Raw genomic sequence first — 18,613 nt, forward strand, 5'->3', positions numbered from 1 at the left:
GCAGGGAGCTGAACCTTCACTCCCACTCAGTAGCAATAAGACTGAACAAGGCAGTACAAGAAGGCATAGCTGGCACTCCCTTTTTTCCCTACCCTGGTGTCAGTGGGATCAAGTGTAAGCTAAGCATCAACCCTCACCTGGCATTCAGTGAAGCAAAATGAGGCAGTAAGATGTGGGCTACTCGATACTCCACTTCCACTCATCCTGGTGTCAGTGGTACCCACTAGGAAGCTCAAGTTATACTCCCTCTTGGCAGAAATGAGGTGCTGCAAATTGGTACTCCACTTTTGCTAGGAGGTATCAGCAGGGTAGGTGGGGCAATGTAGAGCAGCTAAACTTCAAACCCACCCAGTCCTGCATGCTACATGTAGACAGAGTGATTATCTGCCAAAAAAGATTAAATAGCATCTAGAGTATCACAAAATAATACTCAAACTTTTCAGGATAAATATCAAGAGCCAGGACAATCACAAATTGAATAAGAAAAGACAACCAAACTATGCCAATACTAACAGGCACTAATATGGATTTGTCTGAAAAAAAATTTAAAGCAGCAATCATAAAAATGCTTCAATGACAACTATGAACATTCTTGAAACAAATGAAAAATCTCAGCAAAGAAATAGAAGTTATAAAAAAAATCAAATAGAAATTATAGAACTGAACTATACAATGACAAAATCAAAAACTCACTGGAGAGACTCCCTAGTAGAGTAGGGCTGACAGAGTAAAGAATCAGGGAACTCTGAGACAGATCAATAGAAATTACCTAATCTGAACAACAAAGAGAAAACAGACTGGGAAAAAAAATGAACAGAGCCTCAGGGACCTATGGAACAATAATAAAAGATCTAACATTAGTATCATCGGAGTCCCAAAAGGAGAGGAGAAAGCGTGTTAGGCTGAACAAGTCCTAGAAGAAATAATGGCAGAAATATTTGTGAAATTATCCCAAATTTGTGAAAAGCATAGACTACAACGCAAGAAGGTGAATGGACTCCAAACCGGATAAGCCCAAAGAAATCCAAGATGCATCATGATCAAACTTCTGAAAACTAAAACAAAAAATTCTTGAAAGAGGCTAGAGAGAAATGACTCTTTACTTATTGTGGAACAAGAATTCAAAAGACAGTGGTATTCTCATCTGAAACCATGGAAGCCAGAGGGAGTGGCAGTGTTTTTCAAGTGCTATAAGGAAACTCAGCACTCTATACTCAATAAAAGTATCCTTTAGGAATAAAGGTGAAATCAAGACATATTCAATGAAGGAAAACTAAAAGAATTTGTTGCCAACAGAATTAACTTATAAGAATGACTAAAGGAAGTTTTCAAACAGAAATGAAATGATAAAAGAAGTAAACTTGGAACATCAGGAATAAAGAAAGAATAAGAGAGTAAAAATATGAGTAACCATAATAGACTGTCCTTCTCCTCTTCAGTTTTTAAAATCATGTTTGAGAGTTGAAGAAAAAATTATAACACTGATAAGATTTTAAATGTATATTGAGTAAATATGTAAGAAAATTATACTACAAAGAAGGAAGGATAAGGCGACCTACATGGAGGTAAGTTTTAACTCATACATTTGACAACTTTCATGATAAAAACTGTCAGAAAACTAAGAGTAGAAGGAAATTGCCTCAACTTGATAAGGATTATCTGTAAAATATTACAGCTAATATCATACCTAAAGGTAAAAGAGTGAATTAATGCCTTCACTCTAAGATTGGGAATAAGGCAGATAGGTCCATTCTTACCACTCTCATTTAATATGATCTAGCCAGTGCAATAAGGTAAAAAGAGAAAATAAAAGGCATACACTTTGGAAAGGAGAAAATAAAACTTTTCCTACTAGCAGATGACATGTTGGTCTAAGTGGAAAGTCCCATGGAACCTACAGAAAAGAAATTCCTAGAACTAACAAGGTTGGCTCCAGAAATTGTGGCGCCCAGTACAAAATAAAGGTACAGGGTCTCTTCAAAAAGCAGAAAAAAGTATCATGAAAGGTAATAAAAGATATAACTTTTTCTTTCTTTTGCAGTCTCTATTTTTCATGGTGGTTCTTTCTAAATAAAGAAAAAGTAAAATTTTAAATTATTTGAATTTTATCATTATCCTTATATTGTGCATTACCATTTTAAATGCAAACATAAGAACAATTTAACTCATACAGAGAATCACCAAATACACAATCTGTATTTTATAGCTTATAGATGCATATGTATATGGTTCTTACTAGAAAAGTGTAAACACTACACAAAGCTAACAACTGTTTTTCTTTCACTTCCTGATAACACATGATACCAACACTCTACCTTCGGCTTACTGATGAGGAAGGAAAGAAAGAAAGAAAAAGGAACTAGGGGTTGCTGCATCATTCTTACTGTGTCATTATTTTCAGCATAAGTGATTAACTAACAGAGGAAAGTAACATGAATAAAAAAAAGGATATGATAAAGTTCCTTAGTCATTGGTGATTCTTAGAATACCATTGACTTCTTTCCGCATTTGAAGGAAGTTGTAAATTGTACGAAAAGTATGGTTTTTCAGGCCAGTCAGTGTCCTTGCTTTCTCAGTTGCAGATGTAATATACTTTCCTTGTGCTCATTTTGGTCTTGCTAAATTCCCACGCATTGTGGGTCCCTCAGAATTCTGGCTCATGGGACATCACAAACACTATATGCAAAGGGGGCAGCAAGAAACAGGCAACATATATGCTGTGCATCTCCCTTCTGCTCATGCACATGCTTCATTGTTTCATCAGACTTCATTTATAAACCACAAATCCAAAGATAAAATTATTAAGAATTTCAAGATGGTGAGAGCAGAGCATTTAACCAAGTATGAGTCTTTCTGAGCACAGAGCTCTGAGGAAAGACTGAGTTTTATACAAGCTTTGTGGTGGGCAGTTTAAATGCCATATGAGAATGGGGCAGCAAGAAATGGCAGAAGACACACTTACTGTACTTGTTCTTCTGTTCACATGCATTCCCCATCGTCCTACAAAACTTAACTTATAAAACACAAGTTCAAACATAAAATTACTAAGAATTTCAAGACAGTGAAAGCAGAGCATTTAACCAAGCACAGGCCTTCTGAGCACAGGCCCCTGTCCAACTATATAGGTTCCATGTACATAAAGCTGGTCCTGCCTAAACTAATAAAAGTGAGATAAGTAATGTTGCAGGATACAAAATGAACATAAAAAAATTAATTGTATATCCATATGCTAGCAATGAACATGTGAAACCAAAAATTTAAAGACATCATTTACACCAATAAAAAAATATTTAGGCATAAATCTAACATAATATGTACAGGACTCGCAAGCTAAAAAAAAATATAAAACACTGATGAAAGAAATCAAAGAAGATTTAAATAGATGGAGAAACATACTGTATTTATGGGTTGGAAGACTCAACACAGTGAAGATATCAATTCCCCTCAAACTGATATATAGATGTAATGTAATTCCTATCAAATTTCCAGCAAGATTTTTTTCGTAGAACTAGAAAAACTTATTTTAAAATTTATATGAAAAGATAAAGGAACTAGAAAACTAACAGAATTTTGAAAGAGAAAATTAAATTAAACGTGAGGAATCACTATACCCAATTTTAAAACTTATTATATTTAGTAACAGTGATCAAGAAGTGTGGTATTGGCAGAGGGATGGATACATTAGATCAATGGAAAGTAATAGGGAACCCAGAAATAAACCCACACAACTACGTCCAACTGAGTTTTGACAAAAGTGCAAGAGTAATTACATAGAGGAAGGATAGTCTTTTCAACAAATAGTACTAGAGCAATTTCATATCCTCCAAAAAAATGAACCTCAACCGGAATCTCACACCTCATACAAAAATTAACTCAAAATGGATTATAGATCTGAATGTAAAACTATAAAAAGTTTTTAGAAAAAAATGGGAGAAAATCTTTGCAACCTAAAGCTAGGAGAAGACACCTAGACATGATCTAGACGTGTCACCAAAACATTCACAAAATAAAAAAATTGATAATTGCATTTCCTCAAATTTTAAAAGTTTTCCCTGTGAAAGACCCTGTTAAGATAATAAAAAGACAAGCTAAAAACTGAGGGAAAATATTTGCAAAACACATATCTGATAAAGCACTGACATCTAGAATATATAAAGAATAATCACAATCCAACAATAAAATAACAAACAATCCAATTAGAAAATGGGCAGACAACATTAATAGACATTTCACCAAAGAGGATATATGGATGGAAAATAAGCACATAAAAAGATGGTCAACATTGTTAGCCATTAGATAAATGCCATTTAAAACCACAATGAGATATCACTATTTTACCTACCAGAACAGCTAAAATTAAAAAAAAAAAAGATAGTGTCAAAAACAAATTCTAGTTAGGATGTGGAGAAACTGATCTCACATATTTCTGGTGGGAATATAAAATGATACAGCCACTCTGGAAAATAGTTTCACATCTTATAAAAGCAATTAACATACAACCAGCAATGGCACTCTGGACAATTATCCCAGAGAAATGAAAACTTTTGTTCACAAAAATATTTGTACACAAATATTAGTAGCAGTTTTATGTGTAATAACCAAAAACTGGAAACAACCCAGATGTCCTTCAATGGGTGAAGAAACCGTGGTACACTAATATTGTGAGATATGACTTACCAATAAAAAGGAATGAACTAGTGATACACACAACTTGGATAATTTGAAAGGGAATTATGCTCAGTGAAAGAGCCAATTCCCCAAAATTATATCCTGTGTGATTCTATTTATATAACATTCTTTTTTTTAAATTTTTATTGTTTATGATAGTTTACAATCTTGTGAAATTTCCGGTGTACATTATTGTTTGTCAGTCGTGTTGTAGGTGCACGCCTTCACCCTTTGTGCCCACTCCCCACCCCCTCATTCCCCTGGTAGCCACTATCTGTTCTCTTTGTCTACATGTTTAAATTCCTCATATGAGTGGAGCCATACAGAGATTGCCCTTCTCTATCTGGCTTATTTCACTTAACATAATACCCTCAAGGTCCATCCATGTTGTTGTGAATGGGATGATTTTGTTCTTTATTATGGCTGAGTAGTATTCCATTGTATAAATATACCATATCTTCTTTATCCAGTCATCAGGTGATGGGCACTGAGGTTTCTTCCACATCTTGGCTATTGAGAATAATGCTGCAATGAACATAGGGGTACATGGGACTTTTGGAATTGCTGATTTCAAGCTCTTTGGATAGATACCCAGTAGTGGGATGGCTGGGTCATATGGCATTTCTATTTTTAATTTTTTGAGAAATCTCCATACTGTTTTCCATAGTGGCTGAACCAGTTTGCATTCCCACCAGCAATGTATAAGGGATCCTTTCTCTCCACAACCTCTCCAACATTTATCACTTTTTGTTTTGGTTATTTTTGCCACTGTAATGGGTGTAAGGTGATATCTTAGTGTAGTTTTGATTTGCATTTCCCTGATGATCAATGATGATGAACATCTTTTCATGTGCCTATTGGCCGTCCATATATCTTCTTTGAAGAAATGTCTGTTCATGTCTCCTGCCCATTTTTTGATCAGGTTGTTTGATTTTTTGTTGTTGAGTTGTGTGAGTTCTTTATATATTATGGAGATTAAGCTTTTGTCAGATGTATGACTTGCAAATATTTTTTCCCAGTTAGTGGGGTTTTTTTTTGTTTCAATCCTGTTTTCCCTTGCCTTGAAGAAGCTCTTTAGTCTGATGAAGTCCCACTTGTTTACTCTTTTTATTGTTTCCCTTGTCTGAGAAGACATGGTGTCTGAAAAGATCCTTTTAATACTGATGTCAAAGAGTGTACTGCCTACATTTTCTTCTAGAAGCCTTATGGTTTCAGGTCTTACCTATAGGTCTTTGATCCACTTAGAGTTTATTTTTGTGAACGGTGAAAAAGAATGGTCAATTTTCATTCTTTTACTTGTGACTTTCCAGTTTTCCCAACACCATTTGTTGAAAAGACTTTCTTTTCTCTATTGTATGCTCTCAGCTCCTTTGTCGAAGATTAGCTGTCCATAGATGTGTGGTTTTATTTCTGGGCTTTCAATTCTGTTCCATTGATCTGTGCACCTGTTTTTGTACTAGTACCATGCTGTTTTGATTACTGTAGCTTTGTAGTATGTCTTGAAGTCAGGCATTGTGATGCCTCCAGCTTTGTCCTTTTTTCTCAAGATTGCTTAGCAATTCAAGGTCTTTTGTTGCCGCATACGAATTTTAGGATTCTTTGTTCTATTTATGTAAAGAATGTCATTGGGATTCTGATTGGGATGGCGTTGAATCTGTACATTGCTTTAGGTAGTATGGACATTTTAACTATGTTTATTCTTCCAATCCATGTACACAGAATGTCTTTCCATCTCTATGTCGACATCCATCTCTTTCAGGAAAACCTTGAAGTTTTCATTGTATAGGTCTTTCACTTCCTTAGTTAAATGTCACCCCAAGGTATTTTATTCTTTTTGTTGCAATTGTGAATGGCATTGTGTTCTTGAGTTCTTTTGCTGTTAGTTCGTTATTAGAGTATAGAAATGCTACTGATTTATGTAAGTTGATTTTACATCCTGCAACTTTGCTGTCGTTGTTGATTACTTCTAAAAGTTTTGCAATGGGTTCTTTGGGCTTTTCTATATATAAGATCGTGTCATCTGCAAACAGCGAGAGTTTCTCTTATTCCCTCCCTATTTGGATTCCTTTTATTCCTTTCTCTTGCCTAATTGCTCTGGCTAAAACCTCCAGTACTATGTTGAATAAGAGTGGTGATAGAGGGCATCCTTGTCTCATTCCTGTTTTCAGGGGGATGGTGCTCAGTTTTTGCCCATTGAGTATGATGTTGGCTGTGGGTTTGTCATATACGGTCTTTATTACGTTGAGGTAATTTTCTTCTATCCCCATTTTGGTCAGAGTTTTTATCATAAATGGCTGTTGGATCTTGTCAAATGCTTTCTCTGCATCTATTGAGATGATCATGTGGTTTTTACTCCTCAATTTGTTGATGTGGTGTATCATGTTGATCGATTTGTGGATGTTGAACCATCCCCGTGTCCCTGGTATGAATCCCACTTGATCATGATGTATGATCCTTTTGATGTATTGCTGAATTCGGGCTGCCAAAATTTTGTTTAGAATTTTTGCATCTATGTTCATCAGCGTCCTTGTCAGGCTTTGGTATGAGCGTGATGTTGGCCTCGTAGAATGTGTTAGGAAGTGTTCCATCCTCCCTAATTTTCTGGCATAGCTTGATAAGTATAGGTATTAAATCCTCTTTGAAAGTTTGGTAGAATTCCCCAGGAAAGCCATCTGGTCCTGGGGTTTTATTCTTTGGGATGCTTTTGATTGCTGTTTCAATCTCCTTCCTTGTGATTGGTCTGTTCAGATTACCTGCTTCTTCTTGGCTTAGCTTTGGGAGATTGTAAGAGTCTAAGAATTTATCCATTTCCTCGAGGCTATCCATTTTGTTGGCATACAGTTTTTTTGTAGTATTCTCTTATAATCTGTTGTAGTTCTGTGGGGTCTTGTTATTTCTCCTCTTTCACTTTCTGATTTTTTTGTTTATTTGAGCTTTCTCTCTTTTTTTCTTTGTAAGTCCGGCTAAGAGTTTGTCAATTTTATTTATCTTCTCAAAGAACCAGCTCTTTCTTTCATTGATCCTTTCTACTGCCTTTTTTGTTTCAATAGCATTTATTTCTGCTCTGATTTTTATTATTTCTCTCCTTCTGCTGACTTTGGGCTTTATTTGTTCTTCTTTCTCTAATTCAGTTAGGTGTAATTTGAGGTTGCTTATTTGGGATTTTTCTTGTTTGTTAAGGTGTGCTTGTATTGTGATGAATTTCCTTCTTAATACAGCTTTTGCTGTATCCCATATGAGTTGGTATGGCATGTTATCATTTTCATTTGTCTCTGATATTTTTTGATTTCTTCTTTAATGTCTTCAATGATACATTGCCTGTTCAATAGCATATTGTTTAGTCTCCACATCTTTGTTCCATTCTCAGATTTTTTCCTGTAATTAATTTCTAGCTTTATAGCATTATGACCGGAGAAGATGCTTGTTATTATTTCAAATTTTTTAAATTTATAGAGGCTTGCCTTGTTTCCAAACATATGGTCTAACCTTGAGAATGTTCCCTGTGCACTTGAGTAGAATGTGTATTCTGCTGTTTTTGGATGGAGTGCTCTATATATGTCTATTAAGTCCAACTATTTTAGCTTTCATTTAATTCGACTGTTTCCTTGTTGATTTTCTGTCTGGATGATCTGTCCAATCATGTGAGTGGGGTGTTGAGGTCCCCTACTATTATTGTGTTATTTTTTATATCTTCTTTTAGGTTTGTTAATAGTTGCTTTATGAACTTTGACGCTCCCGTGTTGGGTGCATAGATATTTATAAGCATTATTTCTTCTTGGAGTGTCCCTTGGATCATTACATACTGACCCTCTATGTCTCTCTTTACCTGCCTTATCTTGAAATCTACTTTGTCTGATATAAGTATTGCAACACCTGCTTTCTTTTGTTTGCCATTAGTTGGAGTATTGTCTTCAACCCCTTCACTCTGAGCCTGTATTTGTCATTGGAGCTGAGGTGTGCTTCCTGGAGGCAATAAATTGTTGGACCTTGTTCTTTAATCCATCTTGCCACTCTGTGTCCTTTTATTGGAGAGTTCAATCTGTTTACACTGAGGGTGATTATTGATGCATGAGGGCTTAATGCTGTCATTCTGTCACTCATTTTCTGGTTTTCCTGCATTTCCTTTGTTTCTCATCCTTTGTGTTTTGGCCTACCCATTGACTTCTGCAGTTTCTTATTTCCTTATTTATTTTTTGTGTCTCTGTTCTGCTTTTAAGTTTAGTGGCTACCCTGAAGTTTGTATTCAGAATCTCGTGTATAACATAGTCCATTTTCTGGTGGCCTCTTATTTCCCTAGCCTAAACTGATTCAGCCCCTCTCCTCCTCCTAAGTTATTATTGTCTTCTCTTATCCCAACTTGTGTTGTGAGTTTGCGGTTAAAGTGACAAGATTGTCTTTATTTTTGGTGTTTTCCTTCCCTTTAGCCTAATGCTATAGTTGTATATTTGCTATCCTATTCTGATTCTATCTATTTGTCCCCTTACTCTGTGTTTTCTGATCTCTTTCTCCCTTTTTTTTTCTTTTTTCATGTATGAGGGCCTTCTGGAGGATTTCTTGTGGGGGAGTGGGTCTTGTGGCTACGAAGTCTCTTAGCTTTTGTTTGTCTGGGAAAGATTTAATTTCTCCCTGATAGCTGAAGGATATTTTTGCTAGATAGAGTATTCTTGGCTGAAGATTGTTATCTTTTAAAGTTTTGAATATATCATTCCAATCTTTCGCAGCTTGTAAGGTTTCTGCAGAGAAATCCGCTGAAAGTCTGATAGGGGTTCCTTTGTAGGTTATTTTCTTTTGCCTTGCTGCCCTGAGTATTCTTTCGTTGTCATTCACTTTTGCCAGTTTTACTACTATATGCCTTGCAGTAGGTCCTTTTACAATGACATATCTAGGAGTCCTGAAACCTTCCTGCACACACATCTCTCTCATTCCCTAGATTTGGGAAGTTCTCTGCTATTATTTCTTTGAGCATGCTTTCTGCTCCATACTCCTTTTCTTCTCCCTCAGGGATACCAATAATTCTTATATTGCATTTCCTCATTGAGTCAGCTATTTCTCAGATATTTTCTTCATTCCCTTTTAGTCTTAGTTCTCTCTCTTCCTCTGTCTGGACCCATTCAGTCTGTCTATCTTTGATTATGCTGATTTGCTCCTCTATGGCATCCACACGGGCATTCAGGGAATCCATATTATGTTTTATTTCTTCCACTGTATTTTTCATCTCTAGTATTTCTGATTGATTCTTCTCTATAGTTTCAATCTCTTTTGTGAAGTAACTCCAGAACTCATTAACTTGTTTCTCTATATTTTCCTTTACCTCATTGAGTTTTTTGATGATAGCTATTCTGAATTAATTATCATTTAGTTTACTTATTTCTGAGTCCTCAGGACATAATTCTGGGTGCCTGTTTTCCCTCTGGTCTGGAGATTTCATGAATTGACAGATGCTGGAAGATGGATGGATGCTGGAAGATGGACAGGTCTTCCCCATTGTGATATTATTCGGTTGCAGTTACAGCCTGTCACCACTAGATGGGGGTTGAGAGCTGCATATTCTGAGCCCTCCGCCTTCAGCCAACGTGGCCCGGCACAGCGCAGGTTAGGGGGTGGTGGGCACTTTCTCTTCCATGCACACCTGCGTTTCCCAATCAGCTCTTACTATCTGCTCTCCAGGGGTCTTGGCTTGATGCAGTCACCCCACACAAAAGCTTTCACCCCATTAGAGGGCTTCCATCTGGGCTGCAAGGGCCCTAGGGAGTCCTGGGTGATCCTGCTGACATGTGGTCCTACCCCGACTCCTTCCCTCACAGAGCCTCCTGTGGCAGTGATCCCAGTCTTTAGGGGAGGGAATGAAGTTCTCTCTTACCCTGTTCCAGCTCCTCCAAGGGGGCTCCAGCCTCTCTGCCCTCATTTGGCTGCTGTGGGTCTCTGAGGATTCCTGTGCTATTAGAATATTTTTTTGTTGGAATATGATTGATCCTTTTTGTTGTATGTTGGAGGGGAGAGAGTCCCGGGCAAGCTAACTCTGCCATGACGCTGACATTGCTCCCTATATAACATTCTTGAATGACAAAATTATCGAAATAGAAAACAGATTAGTGAATTGCAGGGGTTAAGAATGAGATGGGGAGGGAGGGGAGTGAGTGTAACTATGAAGGTATAGCACAAGAAAGATCTTTATTGCAGTAGAACAGTTTTGTATCTTAATTGTAGTTGTGGTTACACAAGTGTAAACATGATAAAATTGAATATAACTATGTATACTCAACTACATACACACAAATGAGTGCACATAAAGTTGGTGAAATCTGAATCTGTGGATTATACAATGTCAATCCCCTGGTTGATATTGTACTATAGTTATATATTATTACTGGGGGAAACTAGGTGAAGGGAACAAAACCTCTCTATACTATTTTTGCAACTTCCAGCAAATATACAATTATTTCAAAATAAGTTTTCTAAAAAGTGAAATAATACAAACAAAAACTGAGAAATTTCATCCTATCAAACCTTCAGTAAAATAAGAGATTTCTTCAGACAAGAGGAAATTAATCCAAACAGAATTACAGAAAGAGAAGAGAATCAAAATTAAAAATAAATATATATTAGTAAAAATATATTACTATAAACTGAATATTGACATACTAAACTATATTAGTAATACGTTATAGAGTTTAATATGAATGTAGAATTACATACAACCCATCAATAATGCAAAAAGCAAGGTGGTATGGTAAATGGAGGTAAAGTTTAAGTTACTGTCATTATCAAAGAAATGGTAAAAGAAATACTGTTGTAGACTGAAATAAGCGATGTGACATGTTAAAATCTCTAAGGTAACCCCCTTCACTCTTTCACAAAAAAGAATGAAAAAATATATATTAACTTCATATAGGGAAATTAGGACAATAAAAAGTTTAAGTAAAAGAAGGCAAGGAAAATAAAAAAAGAACATAAAAATTAGAGTGAAATAAAAAATCACAGACAGTAGATATAAATCTAGATATATCAGTAAATTATATTAAATGTAAATATACCAAGACAAAACCAAGAATGTCAGACTGATTTTTTAAATTATATGCTTACAAAAAGAACATAGAAAGTTGACAATAAAATCGTGGGAAAATAAATACTATGCAAACACTAACCAAGAAAAGCTGGTATAGCCATACAAATATCAACAATGTATATTTTAAAACAAGATATATTACTAAAGAGAAAGGAGATACTTCATAATGATAAAAGAATAGACATATACGGAAGATAGGACAACTCCAAATCTGTATGCATCCAACAATTTAGCTTCAGAACGTATAAATTATTAATATTAAAAGGAGAAATAGTCAAATCTAGAATCATAGTGGGAGATTTTAACACTCCTCACTCAATACCAAATAGAACAAATACAAATATAAATCAGTAATAATTTAAATATCTCAACAACACAATTAACAAATCTGGTCTAATTTACATATATAGAACACGAATCCAACAATAGATGAGTAAAAATTCAATTTGTGCACATTTACCAACATTGTTCATATTCTGGATCACAGAAGAAGTCACAACAAATGCCAAAAGAACTAAAATCACATAGATGATGATCTCTCCAAAGTAGCAATTTATTGTTTACTAGCAATAAAAAAGATAAATAGAAAACCTCCAACAGCTTAGAAATTAAGTCATTTCTAAATAACAGAAAATTCAAAGAGAAATTATAAAATATTTTAGCTTCACATTAATGAAAATAAGACAAACCTAGAATCTCTGAGATGCAGCTAAAACAGTAATATTTAGAGGAAAAATTATAGCCTAAATTCATGTGTTAGAAAGGAAGAAATATTAAATCAACCATATAAGTTTCCATCTCAAGAATCTAGTTAAAAGTTAATCAAACCTAACAAAAGCAGCAAAGAGCAGAAATCAATGAACTAGAACAACATGTGTACAGTCGAGGAAATCAACAAATCTATTAAAATCATAAATCTACCAAAGTGATAAATCCCCAGAAGATTGATAAAGAAAAAAAAATAACTCACAAATCACCAATATTAGGAATAGAAAACAGAAAATTACTATACAGACTCTACTGTTAAGGCTAATAAATTTGAAAATTTTGATGAAGAGGACAAATTTCTTCAAAAACAAAACTTACCAAAACTGACTCAAGAAGAAACAGAATATCTGAATATTCCTATACCTATTAAGGAAATTGAATATGACATTTAAAATCTTCCCACAGTGAAAAACCCAGGCCCAGATTGGTGATTTTTTTCAAATTTTAAGAAAGAAACAACAGTATCTTTCACAAATATTTGTAGAGCATAGCAAAGGGACACATTCCTACATTCTTTTTATAAGGTTAGAATAACTATGACATGAGAACCTAACAGGGAATTCAAAAGAAAGGAAATCTACATTCTAAGCTCTTGTTAACATAGATAGAATACTCTCAAATAACTCATTAGCAAAATATTAGCAAATCCAGCATATATAATAATACTAATACATCACAAAAGTTGCAGTTATTCTGGGAAGACAAGTGTCATTTAACATGCAAAGATCAATTGATGTCTTTTACCACATTAACAGATAAAAAGGAAAAAATTGCACGATCATCTCAATAGACACAAAAAAACTGTGATAAAATTCAACATCCATTCATGATTTAAGAATATATATGCTTATAAAAAAATTAGCAGCAAAAGAAACTTCCTTAGGGAAGTTTCCATATGTTAAGCAAACATATACTTAAAACTGAAATAATGAAAATATTCCCCCTAAGATCAGAGACAAGAAGAGCATTGGTCTTGACTTTTTTATTCCATATTGCATTGGAAGTCTACAGTGAACAGATTCTAAGGTTGTCTCCATGATCCCAATCTCCATCTCCTGATATTCTTGTCCTTGCATAATGCCCTTCCCCTTCAGTGTGCACAGGACCTGTGTCCTGCTTTTAACACATACAATATGGCAAAGGTCATGGGATGTCACTTCCATCACTAAATTACATATGATTGTGACATCCATCTTTTGAGGAGACTCTCTCCCTTATTGGTTTTGAAGAAGCCTATGGAGAAGGCCATACAGCAAGCAACTGAGGATGGCCTCTGGTCAATAGCAAAAAGCTGAGGTCCTTAATCCAACAACTTGTTAGGAAACTGAATGGATCATTTCACAATCAAGCCTCAGATGATGCCATGGCCCTGGTTAGCCAACTTACTTGCAGTTTGTGAGACCCTGAAGTAGAAAATCCAGCTAAGCCATGCCTACTCTCTTGACCCATAAGTTATGAGATAATAAATGTATGTTGTTTTAAGTCACCAAATTTGTGGTATTATTGTTACACAGAAATAAATAAATAATACAAGGTTCTAACCAGTGCAATAAGGTAATAAAAAGAAATAAAGAGATATATATATAAACTATAAAGAAGGAAATAGAACTGTCATTATTTGAAGATGGCATGATAGTATATGTAGGAAAATCTACCACAGGTAAACAATTTGAATTATTAATTGAATTTAAGCAAAGTCACTAGATACAAAGCCAACATATAAAAGTCAATTATATTCCAACAAAAAACATATAGAAAATGATATTTTAATATAATTTTATCATTAAGTATCATTTATATTTGTATTATATTGTAATTATCATTAAGTATCATTTATATTTGTATTATATTGTAATTTTTTCAATTTATAATAGCATTAAAAATATCAAATATTTATGACTAAACCTAATAAAACTGTGGAAGACTTCTAAAGAGAAATCTACAAATTTTATTTAGCGAAATCAAAGAAGACCTAAGTAAATGGAGGGATATAACATGTACCATGTTCATAGACTGAGTAAATTAATGTTGTCATTGTCAATGACAATGAACTAATATTACTGTCCCCCATCAACATGTGAAATGTCAGTTCTCTCTAATTGATCTACAGATTCAAAGTATTTCCAATCAAAATCTCAGCAAATGTGTTTGTGGAATATGACAACCTCTTTCTAAAATTTAAATGGACAGAGAAAAGTTAATTATAAGCAAGAGAATAGAAGTAGAATGGTTAATCAAATTGAAGAATACTATTAAATTGAATACTATATGAAAATGAAAATAAACCACAGCTACAAGCAACATTGATGAAACTTATAAATATAATGAGCAAAAGAAGCCAAACACGAACAAGTATATATGTATAACTCCATTTCTATAATTGTCGAAAACAATAGACAATACTAATCTATAGTGTGTGAAATCAGGATAGTGGTACACCCGGGGGTTAAGTAGTGATTGGAAGGTAACACAGAAGGGTTTCTGTGGTCTAGTAATTTTCTGTTTCTTGATTTGTGAGTTTATTACATGGGTGTAAAATTATTTCAAGGAGTACACAATATTTACACAGTTTCTTGATAATTCGGTAACATTTACACACACACCAAAAAAAAGAATAAGGAAGCTTTTCATGTACTGATTAGGAATGATCTTCAGAACATATTATAAAGAGAAAAAAGCAAGATACAAAACTGTTTGTATAACATGCTACAATTTGTGTAACAGAAATATGTATTTTCATATTTGCTTATATATGCACAAGAAAGAAAATTATGTTACATATAATATTTCTTTATATATTTACGTAATGAATCTCACAAGAAATTCATAACACTGCTTGCCTCTGCTGATGGGCACTAAGAGTCCAGGGGACAGGAACTGTAGAAAGATCCTTCACTGTATATACAACTTGTATCTTTTGAATGTCAAACCAGGCAAATATGTTAATTATTCAGGAATTTTAAAAGAAAAATAATTCAAATTACCTTTATAAAGCAATAAAATATGTTAAATTTGTGTTATGAATTGTGTCACCAAAAGACAACTCTGATAGATCAAATGGCTGAAGATTTAATAGAGTTCTTAACAGAATATTCCTTCCCTGCAGTTTAGCTAAGATTCCTTAGAAGTACTCTGATGATATTAATTAGCAGAATGCCACAGACAGAAAAAATAAACTCTGATATAACAAGTACAAATAATTTAAAGTCTGTATATCACAGCCTACATATTGAATTTTACTTGAAAACCATATGAAACAACTCTGCTTTCCCTAACATTACACAATTTATGATCGGTGACAGCAAGGGCTGTAAATATGCCTAAATGTGAATGTTTGATTTTATTCAGTTTTCATATCATGCATCACAGAAATCAAAACAGTTTCTCTTCCATATTTAGGTTTAAATCATATTTGAAAGCAATCCAAGGATCACCCACCAGAAGAAGCTGGAATATCTAAACCTACTTCTCAAAATGAAGGCTGGTTGCTGCCTTCAAAGATTGTAAGACCAAAAGCTGAAGGTGCCCTAATAAACAAAAAAAAAACACTAAAATTTCTAGCATAAATTATATAACCTAAATATACATATCTACACATATATGTATATAGTGTGTGTATATACATATATATATATATAGCATAAAGATAAGGATATACAGAAATTTACATAGTTAGACGGCTAATTTAAGAGGGCTCAGAGTTCCAAAAGATGCTTGGTTAAATTCTCCTTTATAAACCTAAACCTCCCATTTACCACATTTAAGGAGAATTTTCTTCTTCCACAATAAATTGTGATAGTTAATGACTATTCTCAAGTCAAGATAATTAACGATTATTCTCAAATTCAAGATAATGAATTTATCTTTCTCAAAAAGACAAATATCACATTTTTTGCAAACATTAAAATAGTCAATGCTTAAAAGTTCCTATGATTTAAGCTTGTCCAAAATCTGTCAGCTTGCTTGTTTATGTCGTTAGCAGTTAAATTCACCTCAACTGAGATAAAATTATAATTGGAAATTATCACCATCAATTATTTCTTCCCCTAAAAGGGCCATAAAAGGAGTCAGAACATTTCCTTCAACATTCCAATTGTGAGGGGAAAAAACCCCATCGTGTCCATTAACACAAAAGCATAGGGCCAGATCTACTCAAACCATTGAAACAAATAAACAAAAAACCTTACAAGTGGTAAAGAAATAGAAATATTATAACAACTCGTGACTGATCTTTAAATTTTTCAATATCCTGAAATTTCTGCTACAGTAGTTATTTTAAAATTTAAGATAAAATAACCAAAATTAGACCTAATCTAAAGAAAGATATCCTATCTAGTTTTAGCAAATGTCTAAAATATAAATTCCCTCCTCTCAAAAAATACTAGATATAAGAAAAATTCCTATTGATGCTGAATCCTAAAATACTATGGATGTAAAACTTATGAATACTACTCAGAATATTGAGGGTTAATGATTTGAACAGTATAGTGTGCATATGAAAAGAAAAAGAGAAAGCTTCAGGGAGAAAAAGGAAGAATGTCTGTATAGCTGCCATCCTTTTTTCTCACCATACCCATAAAAACAAATTTACCTCATTAAGCTCTGCCCATATAGTGCTGATTCCTTATGAACTATTGTTATTCAACAAACTAAAATGAGCACTATCTTGAGCTCTCAGCAAAGACTGCCTGCCTCTATTATTCACCTATTTCAGTTTGAATAGTACTTGCTGATTTGTATAAATTTACTTCTCAGAGGTTTCTTTTCCTTTCATTAACATCAAATTTTCCTGTGATGGCCCTGCCCATTCACTGCAAAGAGTCTGATTGTTTTCCAAATAGTAAACAAATTTACTTTATAGTTAAATTACTGAGACAGGTAATAAAACACAAATTTTACTTCATCTCAGGTGGATTGTCAGTTAAGTGGATGTGTGTTTATGTTCTAGGCCTCGTTGAATCCCACATCAGAAACATTAAAATTTGGTACAGTTTGTTACAAATAAAATCTAAAAACTTTTCCCATACTCATTCATATAATTTTCTCTTTCTGATTATTAATATTCATTATAAAATGGAGGAATCTGAATTTTGATCAAATAACCCTCTTTGAAAACATTAATCTTGGATGTGTACTGTTCCTCAATAATTAGTACCAATATTCTTGGATATCTAAAACTTTTGTCACAATTTTTTTTAACATAAAAAAATATTTAAGCAAAATGGTGAAAGTGTAGGAGGTACTTGCCACGATCAAAAGGCGTAGAAGTACATTTAGTATTTATCTAACTTTTAAATTTTAGGTCACGGTTTTCAACTCCCTGGCCTAGAGAAAAGAATACATCATTGCTGAAGTACTGGTTTGTAGTGAGAAGAACAAAAATGTTAGGAGTTCCCCATTAGCAGATGACTGAATCTAAATCAATTATGAATTTTCTATGAAGTAAACTATTACAAAGCAAGTATAAACATTAAATTATTTCTAGCTACTAAGATTATGAAAAAACAGTCTTTCAAAAGTTAACCTGAAACTTGCTCAGGAAATAATTTTGCTGTGCATTAAGAAATTGTTTAGAGCCAGCCCTGATGGCCTAGCAGTTAAAGTTTGGTGTGCTCCGCTTCAGTGGCCCAGGTTCGGTTCCTGGGAGTAGAACCACACAACTCATCTGTCAGTACCTGTGCTGCAGGAGCAGCTCACAAAAAAGAACTATGGGACTTATAACTAGAATATACAACTATGTACTGGGGTTTTGGGGAGGAGAAAAAAAAAAGAGAGAGAGGAAGATTGGCAGCAGATATTAGGTCAGGGTGAATCTTTCCCAGCAAAAAAAAAAAAAGAAATTGTTTAATTCATACATTCTTACCGTTCTCGATTAAATTTAAGAGAATGAAGAATAGCTGGCCTTTTTTGTCTAAGATTCCACAAATGAAGTGTGTCATCTGAACTTGCACTGACCAAAGCACCCTGGAACAAAAAGAAGACAAAGTGAGTGATTTACTTAATTTAGGATTTTTTGTGAAGCAAAAACAAGAAGCTGAACAATTTACTGATTTTTTCACTGCTGGAAGAGTTATTTGTATCTATATCACCCAGAGATACAAGGAAGGACAA

At 34.0% G+C, this 18,613-nt stretch overlaps 1 protein-coding gene across 24 annotated transcripts in view; it reads right to left on the bottom strand.

The window, feature by feature from the left end:
• Window positions 1-18,613, bottom strand: part of STXBP5L (syntaxin binding protein 5L) — a 349,911-nt gene that overhangs the window by 244,112 nt on the left and 87,186 nt on the right. For 23 of the 24 annotated variants that reach the window (XM_023623677.2, XM_070243721.1, XM_070243724.1 and 20 more), the window contains exon 5: window positions 18,366-18,466. In XM_023623677.2, coding sequence (XP_023479445.1) covers window positions 18,366-18,466 — 101 coding nt within the window. Of the gene's footprint in view, window positions 1-18,365; window positions 18,467-18,613 lie in introns of those variants that run through there. The other variant, XM_070243727.1, reaches the window with a different exon arrangement.

The sequence above is a fragment of the Equus caballus genome, chromosome 19 (genome assembly GCF_041296265.1).
Source record: "Equus caballus isolate H_3958 breed thoroughbred chromosome 19, TB-T2T, whole genome shotgun sequence".
Taxonomy (NCBI): domain Eukaryota; kingdom Metazoa; phylum Chordata; class Mammalia; order Perissodactyla; family Equidae; genus Equus; species Equus caballus.